The 22866-nt window shown below is 43.3% G+C and overlaps 2 protein-coding genes across 2 annotated transcripts; one reads left to right on the top strand and one right to left on the bottom strand.

Annotated features, from left to right (window-relative positions):
- Window positions 1-396: 396 nt before the first annotated feature.
- oaz1b (ornithine decarboxylase antizyme 1b) lies at window positions 397-4468 on the bottom strand. The gene is given in 6 exon segments (XM_079289925.1): window positions 397-1456; window positions 1559-1644; window positions 1751-1923; window positions 2280-2366; window positions 2368-2419; window positions 4290-4468. Coding segments are annotated over 6 exon segments (651 nt in total). The 5' UTR covers window positions 4412-4468; the 3' UTR covers window positions 397-1325.
- A 2868-nt stretch (window positions 4469-7336) lies between these two features.
- ermp1 (endoplasmic reticulum metallopeptidase 1) lies at window positions 7337-22793 on the top strand. The gene is made up of 15 exons (XM_079289300.1): window positions 7337-7660; window positions 8785-9089; window positions 10560-10687; window positions 10853-10958; window positions 11245-11391; window positions 11536-11628; window positions 13839-14051; window positions 14277-14497; window positions 16798-16972; window positions 17053-17243; window positions 17522-17674; window positions 18014-18216; window positions 18309-18424; window positions 18804-18967; window positions 19842-22793. The coding sequence occupies exons 1-15, from the start codon at window positions 7386-7388 to the stop codon at window positions 20016-20018; spliced, it is 2667 nt and encodes an 888-aa protein (XP_079145426.1). The 5' UTR covers window positions 7337-7385; the 3' UTR covers window positions 20019-22793.
- Window positions 22794-22866: the final 73 nt, after the last annotated feature.

Genomic DNA, 22866 nt, shown 5'->3' on the forward strand with positions numbered 1-22866 from the left:
GAGCCCCCTGGTGGTGTAAAGACACAGGACATGCTCTGGATGACTGCCTGCTGCTCTTTTGTAACGGACCTCATTTCCATCAGTTTGTGCACACTGAGCATCACAGAATGTGTCGGGTACTAGTTACACTGACTAGGGGACATTTAAATAGCATATAAAGATGTATATGAACAACTCATGTAAAACAGGATTGTGTGAAGAATATGTGCTCTGGTTGGTGCTCAGTGGCATTTTAGTGCACCTCTAGCAGTTAATGCAAGGCAGAAACATGATGCACCCCAGGCTTTCAGAAGTCATTTCATTTTAAAATAGAAAAAAGGACACCATCTGCTCTGGGTCTGATTGAGTTCAGATTTGAGTTCAAATGAATTTGTGAACAAATACAGAAAGTAGATGCAGGATTGTTTTTGTTTTTATTATCACAGAAGCACAACAGGTACCACTATGCAGGTGAACAACAAACTCAACACTATCATGAAAACAAAGTTAAAAGGAATGCTAATAAAAAAAATATCCAATCATAACATCACTTTTTTTTCAACCTCCAAAACAAAACAAAAAATACTACAATAGTCAGATATACATGGCAGAAAGAAGCAAAAGCACTTTGGATCATTTCCTTTCCTTTCACATTGTACCAATACTCACTGCAGGATCTTTAACTTGAAACTGAAGCGCCGACAGACATGCAGCAGCATTCATCTTCTCACTCCGCCTCTAGTCTAAATGATTTCACGATACAGCAATGAAGTACCAATTATTGGGGCCATCACTCAAAAAGTAATTTTTCAAAAACAAAATCCAAATAATTTCAAGAGGATATTAGTGCTACTACATACAACTCGTCCCACTGAAATGAGAGAAATTTAAAGTCATTCTTTAGCCAAATAAAGGAAAGCTGGAGTACCCGAGTGTAAACCTGATGACCTTTTTATTGTACATTCAAGAAATGAAGAATCCACCACCATATTCTATCAGGAGAAGGAAATACTAAGAAAATCAATGACTTGACAAGAAGTGGAAATCACACCGGAACTTAATTAACAGCTGTGACAACTGTAATGTGATTGTAAGTCCAAAACAAAGGTCCCTTCCTTTTATAGGTGACACCAATTAATCTTCAATGAAAACAGTAGAATAAAACAGATGGTGGAAAATGGACATCTTACATATTCCCTTGAACACAAAAAGCATGAGGGAGATGAACACTTGCATACAGGGAGCTACTGCCGAGGGTTCAACACAGACAGAATTATATGAGTAAGCTTGGATGGAAAAACATACAACGGGAAGTAAGCAGGGGGTGGAGGGGCTGTCGAAGGGGGCTACTCCTCATCCGAGGAGTCCCTGTCAAAATTGTAGGCCATGAAGAAGACATCAGGTCGAGGCGGGACGAGGGCATGGCCCGGTTTCACAATCTCAAAGCCCAGGAAACTGAATGTACGCACCAGTTTAGCTGCAAGAACAAGACGGGGACAACATATCAAGATGCAGTACGCGTCACAACACAGAAACCAAAATAATTATGCTGGGAAAAACAGGGGCGGTGTGCACGTACCACGATCCTCTCTGTTCTTGTAAAAGCAGACAAACACGCTAACTACTTTCAGATGTTCTTCAGCATACTCCAGGAGCGCCGCAAAGCTGGAGGGAGAGCAGCGCAGGTTAGAAAACAACCTCTAAACATACAGCCACATAAACTGTACAAATGTTTGTTTTTTCTCTCCTGCTGCCAACCATTTGGCCTCACCTCTCCTTGCTGCCCTCAGGAAGCGGGTCAAGAGGTATCTCCACATAGAGTGCGCCGCTGCTCAGGACAGCATCCCATTGTATTGTCCTGGTAACGGTGGGACGACTTTGGAAGTGGAGTATTCCAGGGCGACCGTTCCCTGCTGGCTCCTCCGTTACACTCAATTTTCGATCCTGGAAACACAAAACACCAGTAACGCATCTGAGAAACAGCAATGGGTGACATACGATGTGTCAGCGACATGTAGATATGTATACATTTCCCTCTCACGTCCAATTATGATTGTCCGAAATACAAATGCGCTGAACTCTGAAGGGAAAATAAATCGAACGATGCGTCATTGCTGAGCGTAGATGATTGAATCATGTAAAAGCCTGGTGTGACTTCCTCCGACATGTCAACAAACTGACAGGAAATGGTTGAAACGCCAATTCTTGACATGTTTCCTCAGCTGTCACCCGTTTCTGCATCCGATTACATTTCAGCAATAATACAGAGTGTGTGTGTGCGTGCGTGTTTTAAGCCTTACTGAGTGGAGTGGCCGAGCTGAAGGAGTGTGATCCCGTGTGCCATTCCCTCGCCCACCTGGGATCTTCAGGGGTGGGAGAGGGGCATCAGGAGCACCACAGAGGCCCCAGGCCGCGGGTACTACTACAGTGCAGGGACAGCCTGGAGGAGAGGGGACAGAATCACAATCCACTTCCAACGAGTACTGCGTGTTTCTATGTGTCAAAAATGCAAATTCTGTATTTTTTTTATAACTATAACCTCAAAGACGAGTTATGGGACTCAGACAAAAAAATGGGCTTTGACCAAGTTTGCCATCGTGAATAAAGAAGAATTGCAGCAATTTAATTGCACACACTGGAATATAGTGCACAGACGTGTATCTTCTGGGATTAAGCTAATGACCCACAGTTGCTCAAATACCAGCGAAAACTAGCGACAGGCTGTTTGGTTTTATTAGCAATAAAAATGTACGATTTTAGAATCCTGATGTAAAGTTTTTTTCAAGTTGTATACTGCGAGTAACGTTTAAGTGCTCGATCTAAAAGCAGGCCTGGGTGCTCTTTATACCGTTTACAGTTTACGGTCCTCAAAACAATGCCGCTGTGTTTACCACAAACCACGACTCATATTCTCAAAATCATGTCTTTGTGTTGTCAGTTTAAACAGCCTGTCTAATTTAAGATGTTAGCCGAGCTGCTAAAATCTACCGACACGTCCACAAACAACATCTTTGTTGTGCTACATTTAAACTAATTGTTGGGTAAACATACTTTGTCTTGTACACATAATAAAAGGTGCTGACAAAGCCAAGCACATGGCACATTTTCACACAAACATAAGCTGATCACAGCAGGGTTTATATTAACACTGCAACTAACAGTTATTAAATGTGAAACATCCACATTATATTTTCCTAATGCACAGGGTGATGTCATTCAACTGCTCGCTTTGTGCAAACCCTGAAGATTCTCCGTTAGCTGTTCAATAAGACAACAAAGCAACTGATGCTGCTTACAACTGAGAGGCTTAAACTAGGACATTTTAGGCATTTTTACAACAGACTGTGAATTTTGAAAAAAACCGAGGAAACTATGATGCATTTTGTTGCATATTAACAAATCAATTTAGCGATTTTTCGCTGCATAACGTAATAATACAGTAATATAATAATACAGTACTGTTTTAACAGCTGTCACTTCAATCTTTCTTGCCTTTAAGCTGAAAGTTTGGCTTCATTAAAGTAGCTGGTGACTCTTATACTGACGTTATATAACACGGCCTACTACACGCTTTTAAGGCCTTCTGTAAATTAATGCAAGGCTGCTGCAGTAAACTGTCAGTTGCGTAATAATCAACATGCCTCTTGTCAGCTCACGAGATCATCGCGTGCTCACCTGACGGTCGTATGGTAACAGTAATAACGTGAGGTTTGGTTAAATTGTCTTGTGTCACGAATCCACACAGGCACTTTACGGCAACAAAGTTATAATGTCAAATATTTTACGTTACGCTGCTTTAGCGTCTTTTTTCTTAAACGTGGAAAACAGTTTAGTCTTTAAGAAAAGTCAAACGTGAGGGGAACTAAAACAATCTTATTATAGTTAAATCCATTGTCAGTATCTTTACGAATTAAACAGTTCACTTAACTGTATATCTGTTAACGTTATCATACTTGCTACGGTTGGTGCTAACTGGTTAGCTAACTACAGTGACGTACCAGAGGTTCCATACGGTACATAGCTAACGTTAGCTAATGCTAATGTTAGCTAATGCTAATGTCGTCTCTCGTACCAGCAAATTATTCTCCCTAGCTTTTATCAACATGTTTTTAAAATAAGTCAACGATGGCCACATTAACACGTAACACTGGGATATTGTTGATACAGCGTTTTACATACATACTACACATTTAATTGGAAATACGTTTTACTTCCGCTTTTCTGTTGCTACAAGTTATGTTAGCTTAGCCACCCCTCCCCCACATCACGGTTAACTAGGTGAGATGTTTTTTTTTTAATCGTTTACTTACTTCCCAATCATGTCACAAATACCATTACTCAAATCCATGGTAGTTAAAGACTGTTGTTTTCCTTCTTTCTCGCGAGCAAAGCAATGACTGTTTAGGATCCGCTGGAGGTTGGATTTTACCATCCGGCCTCGGGTAGAGACACGACGGGCTCTCTGCAATTCTCGGCAAGCTAATGATCGGTCAGAGAGTCGGGACTCTTACAAAAACAGGCGTAAAGTCACCCGCAATGGAGGTCAGGTGTTTCCGGTAGATTGTTTTGTTGACTTCAAAATAGTACTAATATTAAATATTAAAATGTTTTTCGTTGGCCATCACAGTTAAAAGTGAACATTTCGAATATAATAACATGTCATATCGATAACATACCTGCAACATTTTCATTGCAGATATGACAAATTATGTTGAATTTAATATTACTTTGTATGAGAAATAATAAGGCTTACATGTAACATACTTTTAATATACTGTGTTATATTTATTTATTTACTATTTCATTGATATAGCAACTTCCTCTGGACTGTAGCCGGGATTCCTAAAACAAGTGAGGTCATGAATCTAGAGAACAGGGTTGGGGCCAGATGTGAAAAATGTATTTGAGTTAAATCTGAATTTAAATTGAACTGAATATAACCTCCCCCAGGTGGATAGAACCTCTAAATTATTGAAATTCTCATAGATCTGAATCAAATTAATTGTATGACAGTCAATTCACAGTGAGGTGGTGTGTGGTACTCGTCACTTTGGAGACAGCATACAGGCTACACCAGCCTTTTTCAAGCTGGTGTAGCCTGTCTTCATCACTGGGTTGATTTTGCTCTGCCGATGAAGACCGTGAGATGAGGTTGAAAAACACACAAAAAGAGTTTGTGCACCTTTTTGTTAAACAACAACTTACCAACAATTAACCAACAGCAAAAGCTAAAGCATACTTTAGATTTCTTATGTCCTGATTTCTTTACACAACATGCAATATACAGATAGATATTGATGTCAAAGCATAATGTGGGTTGATGGCTGTTCTCAGAGTTGGTCCCTCTGCATTTAATTTGTGGCATTTTAAAATTTAAGTGAACAGCCGTATCAGCCAGTATTCTATTCGACCAAAAAGAATGTAACACAGAAGTAACCCCTGGCTTAACACATGCTCGGTTCAAATCTGGACTACGACGTTATTTTTTACCATTAAAAAATAGTTAAAATAGTTAAATATTCCCTTTTAACATACAAATTTGACTTTTATTTTGAAAGAGGAAAGCTGAGCCTAAAATGTACTGTTATTTAGCTTTACTACCTGCTAACATGCTAACGCTAAACAGATACGCTAACTGTTGAAGATGCTACTGTAACTTCACTTCAGAAATGTGACTGTCCTTACCTATGACCACAGTTAAAATAACACCAAAAACATCGGATAATATTTAGAGTACTGTCACTTTTCTATATTTATTATGTATAAACCTTCGGTGCAATTCATTTTAATGTAAAAACTTAACTACGTTTCCTTCCTTCCTGATTATTCCCGTTAGCAAGTCAATGCTACCGTACAAACAAAAAGCGTAACGTTAGCTGTTACGTACCGTTAGCGGCTATGTATTTACATGAGGGCGTCCAATGGAAAAGTACCGAGAAAAACAAAGACACTAAAGGCGAATTATTGCCGCATGATTATGGACCTCTCGGGTCATTTTGAGACTATGACAGAAATGTGTTAAGTTGCTAATTGGTGGAAGTACATTAAGTAAATGAAGTAGCCAATTGTACTAAAGTAAAATGTTCAGGTATTTGTATTACACTTGAATATTTCCATTTTAGGCTATTTATGCTTATACAGTATGTTTATGAGGAAAATATTGTACTTATCACCCTACTACATTTATCTGACAGCTATAGTAACTAATTACTTTGCAGATTATTTTTGAGGGTTTTACATACAAAACATCGGATTAGTCTTCATCAAAGACTTTTGCTTTTAATATATTCAGTGTATTCTGTTACCAAATGCTTCTGTACATTAATTAAATAACATTCTGATTGTTTTACTTGAAATAGAGTATTCACGGTGTTCTTCTACTTTTACTTAATTGCCAGACCATACGATTTATGTTTCAGACAATTTAATTCCATAAACTGCATTTAAATGACTGGAAGATTATGAGGTGTAACATCTTTAAACTGTTGCGCAGAAGTTTAAAACTATAGAACAAAAATCTATATGCAATGACTTTAAGACCAACTAGGTGTTGTACACATACTAAATATAAGATGTACACTAAAAAACATCTCTTCTGCCATCCTTATCTCGTCCACGCGGTGTCGACAAAGCAGCAGCAATGATGTCAATTCATGACGTCAATTCAGACAGCAACAATATCACTCGATGTCATATAAATACTGTACTAAATGATGTTACTAAAGATACGTCTATCTTTAGAACTATGTATTCATCTGTTTAGGAAATATTTCATATAAAGCTTAATAGTGCTTTTATTTCTCCAATATTACATTTCCAATGTAGCTCAATCAAAACTCTATATTGTGCATATTGGACATCAATTCAATACATTTCTTAATAAATATACCTTTTTTTTAAACAAATATGTGTGACACCTGGTTACTATTTTGGGACCATTTTCTTTGCATATAAGTTTCTTGTTGTTGAAATATGTACACAAGAAAATCTAGCCTTGTCTTTCTTTCAGTTTTTATATTTGTTTTTGAAGAATTTGCTGAGATTTCCGTTGGATTGTGTTATTGTAGAGGGGGGTTCATTGAGTTCATTTTAAAGGAGCAAGCGACTGCTTGGTCAAACTCCAGGCATAAAAGAAATGTTTCCCTGAATGATTAACTATGCATTTAAGGTGTCAACTAAATAATTGCTAACCTAATATCTAGTGTATTTTATCGAATGCACGGGAGAGATAACACCAGTATGAAAAACAATTCTCCTCCTCCATTTTTCAAGCGCCTCAGCCGTGCCGCCCGCCCTCTCATTCAAGTTTGTCCCTCAGTGCGATCCGTCGGTCGTTCAGAGAAGAGAAGGAAAAAAACGCGACGCCTGAGAGCGACGCTTGCAGCTGATGTACCGCTGCCTCAAAAATGGAGAGCGACACCACAGTCAGAAGAATAAAATCCTTCGGGACACAGAAGTATTCGGCGCAAGAAAATGACGGTTCCCGGGACCGGTGCGCCGATAACGGCTACAGCGGCGACCCGAAGAGGAAGCCCGAAGTGAGCCTGTATCTTCTGCGGGAAGGGGTGGCAGCTTCCCTGGTCTCTGTGTTTATTTTGGTACTGTGGGGACTCGTTCATTTCTCCTTGCAGCAGCTCGTCATTGGAAAGCCAACCGGCGAGTTCAACGCGTTGAGAGCCAGGTGAGTTTTTATACTGGTAACACTCGCCTATTTGGTCTTTATATGTTGGCTAACGGAGCCGCAAGCTAACCTTTCCTCTAGTTTGGCAACAGACCCGCCTAGAAACCACTACCGGGTATCCCCTCCTCCACCACCTTCACCTTCAGGTTACCTGCGAGGTAACCTGCGCGACGCACAGGTGTGGTAACGGTTAGAAGAGCTACAGTCGCCGCTATGACTGATCCCTTAAATGGTGTCGCCTCCATAAAGTCAACATCTCGCGTGTCGGATGACCTCGAGATATTTATAATCTAAAACTGTATACTCGAAATCCAAACCTGTAAAAAAGCACAACAAGTGGACCTTTTTGGCCAGTAAGGTAACGCATGCAAAGTTTATCTGGAGCAACATATCATTCTCAAAGGCAGTTCAAAGAGCCTCACATATTAGGACTTTCCAAAGGATGCATTATATTCAAACATCAGAGGAAAGAAAGTGTGCAATCAGTGATTTGAGTCATTTGACTTCACATTATTTCTGCTTTCCTTTATCCCATCTGCATATCTTTGGGCCTTAAGAAGCTGTAACATTTTAGATTAAAAAGCTTGGTTGCTCTATGAATATGAGCCCGGCGTGATTAGAGCTCCGAGCTTCTTTGATCACAATCGTGTCTTTCATGAGTTCCATGCCGATACAGATGTGAATTATGAGCCAGATGCATAAAGCGATGCTCTTTTTATGCTGCTGTAAAAACAAAATGAAAGCAGTGGTTCAGACGTCTTCAAGATCATTTGGCACCACTTTGTCACTGCGAGAAACTAATATTTAAGACGACTACATAAACACCAGAGTCCATAGAGATATGTGAACACACCCACACACACACACACACACTCTGTGTGTGTTTGCAACCATGTCAGCAAGCACACCGATGTCTTCAGGAAACATTTATACGTTTTGAAAGCTCAAGGTGGTTTTAAAAAGAACCATGGACTGACCTCATACATGCACACAATGTCTGTAATAGAAATATTTAACTACAGGTTATTAATTAGATGTGTTGTGATGGAACATGTGGGCTTGGTTTTTCTGTCTGTTCACAGTTAAACAGCGTTACAATATTCTCTATTTCCCTCACAATCCAGACGGCACTTGGAGCAGATCACCAGCGTGGGCCCTCGTCCGGTGGGCAGCCCGGAGAATGAAGTGCTGACCGTGCGCTATTTGTTGGAGCAGATCGAGAACATCCGGGTGGAGACGGCGGCGGGCCCCCATCAGCTCACGGTGGACGTGCAGCGTCCCACCGGCACTTTCTCCATCGACTTTCTCGGAGGCTTCACCAGCTTCTACGACCGCGTCACCAACATCGCCATCAGGCTGGAGCCCAAAGGCGGGGCGCAGCACCTCATGCTGGCCAACTGCCACTTCGACACCGTGGCCAACAGTCCAGGTACGACAGCCTTCCTCCTTCTCCTGAAGAAGCCCGCCTACTTCTAAGTGAGCGCCCACTGAAAGGGATTGAGGTTTTGGTGAACAGATGTTGCACTCAGTGTGCGTGTAAGTACATGCAGAAGAGAAACTTGAATTCCCAGAGAGGACTTTCAAACGTCAAGCTTTGAATAAATGAAAGAGAATAAACATTGGAGCAATAACACCTGAGTATTTCATCACATCTATCTTCTTCAACTGATTGCAACTTCTCAAATCCACTGTTGGACCCTTCATGTTCCCTCTTGTGTACCATAAATTGTGTGTTTTTTTTTTAATCAAGCACCATCCTCAGGTCAGATTTGTCCAACATTTTGGTTTACAACCATAGACCTGTATGCTGATGTGAGCATGTAGCTATAAGCATCTCTCTGCCACGGTGCAGCTGCTTTCCTCACAGTGTGTGCACACAAGCCCTCAGGTGTTTTTAAGATGATGAATCGCTTCCTTTCTGTCCAATGTGCACTGTAGTCATGTGGACCACACTGTGAAATAAAAAAAAAAAATCCAGAAACAGTAGATTTCGTAATTGCTCAATCTGCATCAATCAGAGGATCCCAGCTGGACTGCACCACGATAACGGTGTTTGTTGAAGATAGAGTGCATATCATGTGGTTGTAATTCATCTTTTTCCATCCACACCCTGGAGCCGGTTGTGGAGACATATTTTCTCACACACACACACACACACACACACACACACACACACACACACACACAGCTTCACCAGCAAAAGTGAATTCATCCGGGAGGTGTGGACCAGGAAGAACAGCCCACCGCTGCATGCGATCCCTTTTTATTTATTTTTTATTCTGATTATCCAAGTCAATGAACTCCAAGTATTCAGGCTTTGATTTGTCCTCGCCCTCTTCTGAACTCTCACAGAGCTTTTTAGGGACAGGGATTAATATGTAGCTGGCATAAGTGGCACCGCCGGGATCATAAATGGTACCCAGACAGACAGCGAACAGACTCCCACCACCCCCCCCTAAATCCAGAAAGCTGGAGCACATGACCCCTTTCTTCACATCTACTCTGTAAATTGTGTTGACCTGTCTAATCTTTCTGCATAACATGCCCCCGTTCACATGCTCCGTTCTTTTCTTCTCATTATTTCCCTTTTTTCCTTTTGTGCTCTCGACATTGTACAAGCAGTCCGGGAACTGGGTTGGTACCAGCGAGTCGCATTCTTCGCATGTTTGCACTCCGAGCCTGCTCCTTTCATTCTCATGTGTTCGTGAGGTTTTTTGGTATTCGGATCACCTGGGTCTGTTTTTAGTCTCAGGACAATTGGGTGAACAATTGCATGTCTCTTGTGTGATTGCCAGACCAAGCCAAGCTTCCTGATACAAATGTGAAAAGGCGAGTAGGAGCAGGTATTTTTAGCCTTTTTCGACACACAAAGAAACGCCCACTGGTTTTCTTGTCTTAGGCGCCAGTGATGATGCAGTGAGCTGTGCAGTTATGCTGGAAGTCCTCCATTCTCTGGCCAACCAATCCACTCCTCTTCTTCACGGAGTTATCTTCCTCTTTAACGGGGCAGAGGAAAATATCCTTCAGGTAAACTGAAGTGACGAGGACTTGTTTTACACTTTGGATGTCAGTACGAGCCTGTCTTCACCTCTTTGGATTGTCCCTTTATTTAAAACGTTTCATCTACTTTTGTTACTTTCTTACTTTCTCACTAACTCTTTGTCTTTTGTTTTGAATCCTTCTCTCCTTTAGGGCAGTCACGGTTTCATTACTCAGCATCCGTGGGCCAAGCAGGTGCGAGCCTTTATTAACTTGGAGGCTGCAGGTGTTGGGGGCAAGGAGGTTGTGTTTCAGACAGGTACCAAACAAACTGTTCAAATCAAGTAACCAAGACATTCATTTTTGCTGAAGTTGTTTGCATAATATACCTACAGTGTATGTCCTTGCTTCAGCCATCTAACATTTAACAAGCTTAAAAGCCACCAAAACCACAAGCGGCTCGAAGTTAAGACAGCAAGAAACAGGGTTTTAGAAGCCTCGTGATATGTCGTCTTCTACAGAATGATGCTTCTTTGTGCGAAGTGAGATAACTGTCCAACATGTAAAATATCCTAAAAGCCTTTTCCTCCTGTTCCCCAAAAAAGGTCCAGAGAACCCGTGGCTGGTCCAGGCCTACGTTCATGCAGCCAAACACCCCTTTGCCTCTGTGGTCGGCCAGGAGGTCTTTCAGAGTGGCATCATCCCCTCTGACACCGACTTCCGCATCTACAGAGACTTTGGTAACATCCCAGGTAATACAGAACACACTTCGGGTAACAGTACAGACGTTAGTAATAGAAGTGTGCAGCCTTTCTGTGTCAAAGTCGTAGATGAGATCTTTTTTCTCCTTCCTTTTGAATCTTATCTTGTGTATGCGTGTATTTCATTTCTTACAGGCATCGATCTGGCTTTCATCGAAAACGGTTTCATCTATCACACCAAGTACGACAGTTCTGACAGGATCCTGACAGACTCCATACAGAGAGCTGGTGAGCAGCACACATGCATCTACGTATACGCGTGCGTATAGAAACTTAAACAGCTGTCGTCTCATGCTTTTCATTCATTGCAAATAGCTGCTGTGAGCTGGTGGGTGTGTCTGACTGTCAAGGAGAGAGCGGTCACTGCAGCAGTAGACTGGCTGCCAACGCTGTTTTTTGTTTTCGTGTCACAGACACGAACGCGCTGCACTTTTGTGCATTAGTTTCAGACTGGTCAACGCTCTGCTGATCTCGTTCTTTCCCCGAGAACTAAGAAATGCATACGTACATACATCGCAGCCTCAGCCTTTTCCCTGTACCTGCCCTCGTTCACTCTGCGCATCTGTGTTGCTGCCGTTTGTTTTCGCTTTGCATAGCAGAGAATCCAGTCCAGTCAGCACTAAAAACCCGAGACAGCTGGCATCTTTTCCTCTCTCCCTCAGCAGCTGCTGGAAATCTCTACTCTTACTCTGTGTGAACTCTTTTTTCACTGCTCTCCTTTTCAACAAAGCGGGGCAGATCTGCAAGGCTCCAATGTAGATTCACTTTTGGTCAAATCCAACCTGGAATAAACTGGTTACATGCGAGTTCAAAATAGTTTTGTCGTAGTGAAATTCAGAGTTGGAGGTAAAACGCAATGCCGAATCGTTTGCCTAAGCAGTGAACACAACACCAAAAGGTAGATGTTGTACTCTCACTTGTTTACACTTTTAGGCCACAGTGAGCCTACCAGGCGGAAGAACAATGGAGCTTTGTCGTGTGTGCGTGTGTGTGTGTGTGTGTGTGTGTGTGTGTGTGTGTGTGTGTGTGTGTGTGTGTGTGTGTGTGTGTGTGTGTGTGTGTGTGTGTGTGTGTGTGTGTGTGTGTGTGTGTGTGTGTGTGTGTGTGTGTGTGTGTGTGTGTGTGTGTGTGTGTGTGTGTGTGTGTGTGTGTGTGTGTGTGTGTGTGTGTGTGTGTGCCGGTAACAGTGCAGGCAGCAGCACACAGAGCCGCTCAGATAAAAGAAGCTCGGCCTTGGGCGGCAGTGACCCACACAGCGACCTCCTACCGGTCCTTCAAGTCGCCAGATTGTCGATCTACATTCAACGTCATGATTGTAGCCCTGAAGTCCACCGTGTGTCCCGTATATACTGCAGTAGAACAAGGACAGGCAATTTGAGCCATAAATCAGACTTGCCCTCTCACACACACACACACACACACACCCACACATACTCAACTATACCCTTGGCCACAGTAATTGATCTTATTTGCCCACACACACACACACAGAGTACACACACACACACGGAGTACACACAACTATACCCTTGGGCACAGGAGTGCTCGGGGCATTGATCTTATTTGCCCACACACACACACGCACACACACACATAGAGTACACACACACATAGGGTACACACACACACACAGAGTACACACAACTATACCCTTGGGCACAGGAGTGCTCGGGGCATTGATCTTATTTACCCACACACACACACACACACACACACACACAGAGTACACACACACACACACACACACACACAGAGTACACACAACTACACTCTTGGGCACAGGAGTGCTCGGGGCATTGATCTTATTTTCTCTCACAGATCATTCTCTCTAACAAGCACCCTGCAGTACTGATCTAAGGAAGACGGTTATTTTTGGGAGTGAGATTGTGCAGCTTATGTTATATATCCTGTCATGAGTATAGTTCTTCAGTCCATTGTCTTTCATACTAATTTAATTACATTTAATCAAACTGATGATTCGGCTCAATACACAGCAGAACGCCTGAATGTACTGGTATCTTGTTCAGTATTTAGTGTTCACATGCACATGGTCGTATTGCGCCTTAAAATACTGTCTGGGTGGCCGTGCGGGAGTGTCAAAGGCCATTACCTCAGCGTAGTCAGAAGGTTGTCTGAGTCATCAATAAACCGTCTGCTGCATGTGATGTGTCGGCTCTATAAACGACGGGTCTCTCTTTGTCATATGAAGTTATCACTTTCACATTCAGTCATATTAACCATTTCCTTCCAGATTGTAGACCAGAAACCACAATAGACTAAACTCAGTGTTTACCGCCTAGTTTGTCCACGACGTCATACATTCTCCCGTACAGTCCCGGATCATGTCCTGCCTCCGTGTTTTTGCTGAAATCAATGCAGCTAAAATTAAACTGATTTATTGTGTCTTTGTCACCTTGAAACCCACTTCCTGTTTGCAGGTGACAACATCCTGGCGGTCCTGAGGTACCTGATGATGTCAGAGAAGCTGGCAGATTCCTCAGAGTACCGACACGGCAACATGGTATTTTTCGACCTGCTGGGGGTCGTTGTGGTGGCGTACCCCGCCCGCGTCGGCACCATCCTGAACTACATGGTAGCCGCAGCCACCTTCCTGTATCTGGCCAAGAAAGCCTCGCTACCAGGCAACAGGGGTAGGTCTCCCTTTCCTGTGTTGGATGCATGTGATGTCATTTCCTGCACTGGATGTGTGTGTGTCTTATTTAAATGTTTTTTTGTCTGTAGGATTAAAATAGTCTAAAACAATTTGGTGGGGCCAAATCCAAGTTGACCTTTTTAAACTGTTTTTGTAGAAGAGTTTGATGAGGTGTTTCTTGTGTGTCAGGTCTTCATTTACCGTTCATCGTAATGTCTCTTAGGGGGCCGATATGTTCGAGATCTGGCCATCGCCACAGGCGTGGCGGTGCTGAGCTGGTTCGTCACGCTGATGTCGGTGCTGATCGTCGCGCTGCTCGTCACTCTGCTGGGCCGCTCCATGTTTTGGTACAACCACTTCTACGCCGCAATCTGCCTGTACGGGGCCGCCGCCACGGGCAAGATGATCCTCATTCACACGCTGGCCAAGAACTTGTACTATGGAGTAAGTGGAGTTTTTATTGTAGGGCTTCCTTTTGAAGGTATAGTGTCACATTATGGGGAAAAAAGCTTTATTTGCTTTTGTGGAGAATTTCAGTATTAAACACATAAGTACGATTTAAATAACCCCCCTATTGATGAGTAGAAGTGTCACAATAATAATATGTCACTCACAATATGTTTACAATATTCTTGCTTATAGAAGATATTATGTGTTACAGTATATTAACTAATTGAATGTATTAAATCATAAAAGGGAGGGGACAGAATTCGAATGGAGCCAATCACTGATCAATGGAGGATCAGTCACACGTTTTATGACACATAAGAGACTGTTCTAGAGAGAATTCCTCAGACCACATCCGCTCTCGTTTTTCAGTACCTGAATTCAGACCTGTGAGTGAGATGCGTGCGTGTGGTCTCTGTTCTCGAGAACATTACTATTGATAGTTAATTCCGTTTGTAAGTGAACTTTGTGTAGTACATTAATTATTGTTTAATTTTGAAACCGGATCCAGTTCCGTTTTTCTGATGCGCGTGTGCAGTAGGAAGCTTGAAGCCGAAATCTCCCTGCAGCCTGCCGAAGCCTCGCATCCTTCTGTTTTAAACCCGAACACTTTCACGCAACTAGCCTGTATCCCCCCCCCCCCTACAAAATCCACCCACTGCTTCCTCCAGTGTTTATGCTAAGCTAACCACCTCTTGGTTCCAGCCTCATGGGACAGATATTAGATGAGAATTTATGTTCTCTTATCTGGAGCTGCATCTTCTCATCTAACTCTTTGCAAGAAAGCAAATAAGCGCATATCCCGAAAGGTCTAGACCAAAGGTGAGTGTTTACTGTCTTGCGTCTGAAAGAATGTCGACCAGCTTGGCCTACTTTACGATTCTTCTTGTTGAATGAAACACGTTCTTACATCTGAGAGTTCCTTCTGAAGACAGTGTCGACTGTTTTTTATTTATTGCTTGAGGGCACTGTTTACTGGAGCCTCATATCTCATCTGGACTCGCCGAGCTCACATTTAATGGGAACTAAAGTGCAGAGAGGGGAAAGCCAGACAGTTCCTCTTCCTTCTCGTTGATGTCAGAACAGCAGCTCTTTTTGTTCGATTATTAAACAACCGTAGAAATGTCAGACCCGCAGTCGTCTCTCAGAACACCAAATAGTGTCTCGTGCTGAAAACCTATCGACATGTCTTGCAGCTAGTTGCATTGACGTATTTTATGTCTGACATGTAGTAAATATGTTTGGTTAAGATTAAAAACATCACAGAAAGTGTATTTTTATCTGAAGCTCACCACGATATGAACTCCAGCTTTCCATGGCCAGAAAGGACTCTGACGAACCTCTGTGCCAGACCACATAAGACCTCAATCTCCAATGAAACAGAATCTTTATTATAAAAACACTGTATATCGCTTCATCAACACCATCCATTCTGTTTTATTTGTGGTCATGTATATTGATAGATAATGATAAATTAAACTGGATATCATTTAACTATGAATTGTGGTAAAAGTGGAAATAGTATTGGACATTTATTTAGAACTCTGAAATGCATCATTGTTCATGTGTTATAGCTGAATCAATATGTTGATTTGAAAAAAAATACTTTTTTTATTAAGTCATAAATTCTATTTTATTGCATTAGCTACCACAATATTTCCACATACTGCCTTGCACTGGTGTGTGTGTGTGTGTGTGTGTGTGTGTGTGTGTGTGTGTGTGTGTGTGTGTGTGTGTCTATCTATATAAAAGCTGGCAAATCATTCACTCAAAAGTCAATGTGTGAGAGGAGCTGAGTGCCGAGTGAGGCAGTGATCTGGATCTTCGTTTTAAAGCAGTAAAAGCAGCCCGGCCTTGTGTAAATGTTGGATGTTGTGCTTTGCTAAGGAGACGTTTGGTAAACTAGGTCAGCCAGTTCCTCCTGCATCGATAGAGGTGTTCCTTTTTAGTTTTAACTACAACGACACAACTGTGCCCACTGTGTAAAGTTCCTGTTGTAGCAACTGGGAAGTACCAAGTCACATGAATGATTCTTTGTTCCTGTTCGGTATTTATCCACACGAGTCATGTAATGTGTATATAAGGCTCTTATTTAAAGAAAGCGATGCATTTCAGAGGCTGCGTATGTGATGAGTGAAGAGTACGCGCTGACCTCGGTGCATTCCTCTCTGTCAACAGAGTTTAATCCCAAAGTTAAAGCAAAATTTACATTTTCTCTCCTCAACTGCACATCTGAAAATAGAGTCTCGGGCGTATCGCCTCGGTGTTGAGCTGCTGCATGTGTGTTTTCCACGCAGGGCGTCCGTTTGGTGGAGCTGGGCGATCTCTACTTTGACGTGAGCTTGTTGCTGTGGTGCTGCAGCCTGGTGTGGCTCACCCAGCAGGGCCTGTGTTCAGCCTATGTGCCCATGCTCATGGTGGCCTTCCCCCTGGCCACCAGGCTGCTGCTGGCCAAAGAATTCAAACACAGAGGTAAGCACTCGACTTACAGTGAATGTAACATTTCTTGGTCTTGGTGGTCTGACCCTTGACCTCTCTCTATCTGTCTGCAGGAGCATCACTGAAGTACAGCGTGCTCTATCTGTTGGGCCTGGCGTTGCCCTACGTCCACTTCATGTTCCTCATCTGGGTGGTGTTCGAGATTTTCACGCCCATCATGGGGCGCAGCGGTACCGAGATACCCCCCGAGGTGGTGATGGCCACCCTGGTCACCCTGGCCACCGTCTTCCTCTCCTCCTTTTTCGTGAGTATTCCCAACACAATGAGTATGCATCTTTATTCATTACATTTTCACCTTGAAGTCACACTGGTCACATTGGTAGTCGTGTGTACAGGACAGAATACACACGACCAAACTGTTTCAATGTTTTCTTTGAGGCGTTTATTGACGTGAATTGTTTGACTTCAGATAAGCAAACCAACAGCTGTGGAAAGTAGACGGACAGAGCGGCAGTAAAATGTGATGTAAACCGTGTGGACGGTGGCTTAGTAACGCATTATATCACTCTCTCTCTGTCTCAGCTGCATTTCATCTACTTGGCCCGGAGCACTAAGTGGGTCCTGGCTGGTCTGGGCTCAGTCTTCATCTTCACGTTCCTGCTGATGTCCTGTGGCCTCCTCTTCCCTTATTCAGGCAGTCCAGACAGCCCGCGGCCAAAACGAGTCTTCCTGCAGGTTTGTAGAAAATGTTACACTGATGGTGGGGGGGGAGACCCAACATAAACACTTTTAATGAGGCTCCTGCAGAAGTAGCTAGAGTTTTTACTTTCCCCTCAACTGACTATCCTGCAGTGCAGCCCCTGCTTGTATGAGTAACATCTCTTGTAGGAGCAGGTGAAATACAAAGCCCCTATACATGTAACTGGGACGATGAACACCACCGCTCTCACAACAGCAAACGCCCTGAAGTGATTAAGAAACTCTCTGTAAAACGTCTGTAGAGCAAGGCAGGTTGAGGGGAAACGAGTGCTTGGAAGAAGTACATAGAAACATGTTCTGTCCGCCCTCCTGCAGCATACAACGCGGACCTTCCACAATCTCCAGGGCCAGGTGGAGAGCCAGGACTCGGGTGTGTGGATCAACAGTTTCGACTACACGGGCATACAGCACGTCACGCCCGACATCCCCGAGATCAACGACAGCATTCGCACCAGCTGCCGAGAGGACCGGCCCTTCTGCGGCTACCCCTGGTTCCTGCCTGTGAAGTTCCTCAGCAAGTCAGTGACACGGCCCTTGGAGCCGACAGCATTTTTTTTTCACGTATTATATTATTCTTCCTCCATCTCAAGTATTTTCGGTGTCTTTGCAGGAAGAACTGGTACCTCCCTGCTCCAGAATTGTCTCCCAGCGCTCCGGTGGAGTTCAGCCTGCTGTCCAGAGAGGAGACCAGCTGGGGGACGGTCAAGATGACATTCAGTGTGAACGGTCAGGAGCACTTCATGTGGCCGGAAGAAACAACACTGCTTCTTTTTAGGATTTGCTGGCAGAGATAAAACAATTTAAAAAAAATATATATATAAAAAAAAAAAAGAATCTTTGAACTCAACACCAAATTGCAGTCCAGACAAATCTTAGCTGATGACAGAAGCACATTTACTGACAGGGCAGGCAGAGCTGGATGGAGAGATTACATCAGCACTGAGATCTGAGGTTAAGTGCATTCAGTTTCTGTTGAAGTTTCCGCACATTCAGTTTCGGGGTTTCTGGTGCCAAGCAGTTCTTCAACCATTAAAGTACAATCACTGCCACAGATGTGTCAATGATGTGACGCATACATTTATCTCATCCTGATGTGTGTGTGCAGGTCCCAGCCACATGTCCCTTTACCTGATGCCTCACAGAGGAGCCAGCCTCTCCACCTGGTCCTTTGGGGACGGGACCCCTCAGTTCGACCTGAGCGGAGAATATTTCGTCTTCTATTCCCACGGCCTCGACGCCCCGACCTGGATCTTCTGGTTTGAAATCCAGGTACTGTCTGCAGCTCGCTCTGTACTTGTTGGTCTCAAGGATGAACTGATTAGAGTTTGGTGGTCTACGGTCACCGTGACAGATGACATGCTGTACATCAATCAATGATTTTTTTTCACAGTGGAAGGTAGAACTTGCAAATACAATCCCATCAACTCATCCAAGATGCGCATTTTGGATTTGTGGATTGCAGTTAATTCACCGGATTGACCGCGGATCAGGCGGGTTGGGTCATGAAAATTTTAATTCTGATCGATCAGATGGGTTGCGGCAGGATGTAATAATACATCATTAATGAGAAAAATATTAATAACGGCACAAAATGTGAACATGGCATCGTACATAGAACACAGTAGACACACTATAATGACTTTTTATCACACACTACATTTTGAAGGCCTTATTTTTGACATACTATGAGATCAATCTAAGTGTTTCCAAACACATCAAACTATTCTTTTCAGATCACAATATTCTATTAATCTTTATGTTCCGCTGCTCCTTTCACTTAAATCTTGTTATTCCACACACGTCTGATCTTCAGCAGAATTTCCCTTTTTCGCCTTGGTCAGTGATGTGCGTCTGAGATAAGCTCCTGTAGGACACACAGCATCATGTGAAAACCTTTAAACTCTTATTTATTTTAATCTGTATTAACAACTGCACGGGTTGAGTTTCCAACTCCACGACCTTTTTAAAGAGTCCTTTAAAATCCATCGGATAAGCTAAAACACATGCCGCATAATCGAGCTAAAGACGAGGTCATTTTTCTTAGGGACTGGCTGCCGATCTGGCTCTGCCCCCCCCCCCCCCCCCCCCCACATGTTAAATTCATGGCATTCTTTCCTTCTTCCCCCCCCCCCCCTTCTGTCAGCCTCCCAGGGACCCGGACCCATCAGGCCCCGAGGGGATGATCTCTGTCGCCATCTCCACCCACTATTTCTTCGGGCAAGACAGTAGGACTGCTCAGCTGGAGGAAATCCTCCGCAGGTTTCCCTCGTGGGCTTTCCCCTCATCTTGGGTCAGCACCTACGACATGTACCGGTACTGAGGACGCCGCGCGTCGCCGAGGCCGAGAGCCCCGAGAAGCGCTGAGGGTTGACGGAAAATATTTCAAGGAACAACAGCCGAGGATGAGCCCCGACGCCTTTTCTCTCTGACACGAACACACACGCACACGCTTCAACATACACACATTCTCGCTCCCTTTCCAGCCTGCCTCAGAGACCCCCCCCCCATCACTGTGTGAGTAGGCTTAGCAGCTAACCGAGCAGGAGTTTGAACCGTCGTCTGACTTTAACTGGAAAGTTAAACACTTTGAAAGTTGCTCCTCATCAGCGCGTTCTCGTTTTTTAATCTGAGCAGGTAGTTTTTGTGTAAACGGTTGATATTGCTCACCGTTCCTCGATAACGCCGCCGACTTGCAGCAAGTTGTACCCATGTGCTTTAAATCGTCAGAGAATCTGGCACTCAGAGGCAGAAAACTGTCAAAGGAAAACAGCTGGCTAAAATCAAAATGTCAACGTGTCCTTTTTTTAAAAGGCTGAAGCCTTCCTGAACGTTTTGTTCAGAGGGCAATTTCAAAGTCTTTTTCCGCCTGACGCGTTCAAAGCTAATGCGTATTGATTTCTGGGCTCGATCAGACGAGAACTCGCAGGGAAACGAGGACTTGTGGCCGTCTGAATATCCTGTGATTTTAAGATTCTTACCCAAGCCTCGTGGGTGATTGGGAGGAAAACCAGCAAATGCAACTCCACGCTCATTACCGGCACCAGTGTCGGTCCGCTTGGTGGAGGGAGGTTTGGTGTTTTTAACTTTTGCAACTACTGTAGAAAGTATCTGTACTTTCCAACTTCACCTCTGCTGCGTGCCAAGAGCTGCCCTTAACAGCACCATTGAATGTATTTCAACAACCAAATGATGAAATCTACTGAAAGAAGAGTGATCCAGTTATGTGCCTCTACATCTCAGCTGCAGATAACAGACCATGTAACCATGCATTGGTGCTGCTGCGGACAGCTCAAACCGGTGACTGTTGCTAATATTTCTTATATTTCTCTCATATGGAGCTGCATCTTTTTTCTTTTCCTTTTTTGTGTCTGGAGCCCACGTAGCACAACTACAATTCCAGTGAATATGACCTCTTAAGTGTCTACTGCACATAGTCGACCTCATAGCACACCAAGGATCACAGAAGGATGACAGAAACAGTTGTGCCAATAAGAGATCTACGGAAAAGTTGAACCCCTTGCTCCTTTCACCCCATGGCCCTTCTGACCCCTTCAGGGCCACCACTACCTCCACAGTGATCAACACGTTGTCCGACACCACGAGAACAGCTGTAAGACTGGTTTGAATGTTGCTGTTGCAACCATTTCAATAATTCAGCTGACTGACGTTAGAGGGAGATTAGTTTTGATGCATTATAAAGCATCTTTGTGTTCGTCTTGTTTTCTGCTGACTTCAGTAGAACGGTTCCCTTGATATCTGAATCGCCGTCCCCGCGTTGAGTCCCACACTCTGTGAAAACGTGAACGAATGTCACATGGTTACTTGTTGGCAGTTTGACTCCTCCCATGTGTGACATCATCAGGTCGTAAAGATGAGATCAACTGAGCAAAAATTGTCTTTTTCGGCGACTTTGTTGACGCGTCGTCGTGATCCATGTCGTCCGTCTCACAACATAAGAAATGACACAAAGGAGGCCTTAACACTTTGCGTCCAAAGACACACACACCGTTTACTGTCTCAGAGGTCTTAAAGCTATCAGGTGCTGCACTGTACACCGTTTTTATGTATACGAGTTGTCTGTTGGAAAGTTTCAACTGAAAATCCACCACAGCCTTCGACAACACGTCGCCCTACTATGCGCCTTCTCTTTATGCACAGTGTGCAACGAGAAGTCCTGAAAGTAGCCTACGCTCCATCTGCTGAGGAAGCCCGTGGGATGCAACTGAAAGCTCCGGAACAGGGAGGGGCAACGACACCAACGCTGCTTTAAAGTGACAAGCGACTGGTTTAAATCCGTTTTATTGATATGCAGTGTTTATGGGAGAAAAAGCTTTATTGATACGTGTAAATGGATATTTTTTCTAAAAAGATCTGTCGTTAAAGTGGCAGCGTTTCCGTTTTGTTCTAGACTGAAGGAAAGCATGAAAAACCAGGAGTTTAAAAGAGATTTCTTTTTCATATTTCCAGTTTCTCACGAACTATTTCAAGTCGTGGCAGAGAACTGACGCGACCATATTGTTTAGAGTTTTGTTTATAGTAATAACAAGAGGTGCGTTTGTTTTTATAAAAAGCACGAACACAGGAGGGACTGCTGTAGACGTGGGGCGGAGCCGAGAGCCGTCTCATCCAAGCGTGCACGGAGCTCTGCGTAAATAAAACAAACTCCTGTTTTTACAATTAAGTTCATTTGAATAGTTCGAGACAGAATCTAATGTGTATTTGTTCTGTGTATAGAAACACACACTGGCGTTGCTTTATCTTCATCACAAAGCAAACAAATTCACATCAGCTTGAGAAAGAAGCCGTTTAACTGAAATCTGTTCTGGGATACACGTTGAAATGCCTGTTGTTGAAGGATGTCCATTGTTTTTTAAAGATGTTTAACTTGTTAACAGTTTTGTTAGTTAGCTGAACTGTTTTTTTTTGTCAGACATCTTTTCACCCACGCCTTTCTGTTGATTGCATAACTGTCTTTTCAACATGAATTAATTGATCTGGTAACGGTATCTGTTTGGATGGGACGATTTAACAAATATGCAAAAAAGCTTGAATTAAATTAGCACTTGTACAGCAATTAAAACCGTTTATTACATTACCATTGTTCTATTTACAACACATGTCATTTTGCTTCCATGTACACAAACAGATCAGATTATAATTAGAAATAT

The sequence above is a fragment of the Melanostigma gelatinosum genome (genome assembly GCF_949748355.1).
Source record: "Melanostigma gelatinosum genome assembly, chromosome: 18".
Taxonomy (NCBI): Eukaryota; Metazoa; Chordata; class Actinopteri; order Perciformes; family Zoarcidae; genus Melanostigma; species Melanostigma gelatinosum.

Coding starts and splice junctions, on each gene's coding strand:
- ermp1 (XM_079289300.1), top strand. CDS start 7,386: ATGGAGAGCGACACCACAGTCAGAAGAATAAAATCCTTCGGGACACAG. Junction 14,498..16,797: donor CCAAGAACTTGTACTATGGA/GTAAGTGGAGTT, acceptor TTTTCCACGCAG/GGCGTCCGTTTGGTGGAGCT. Junction 18,425..18,803: donor GATGACATTCAGTGTGAACG/GTCAGGAGCACT, acceptor GTGTGTGTGCAG/GTCCCAGCCACATGTCCCTT.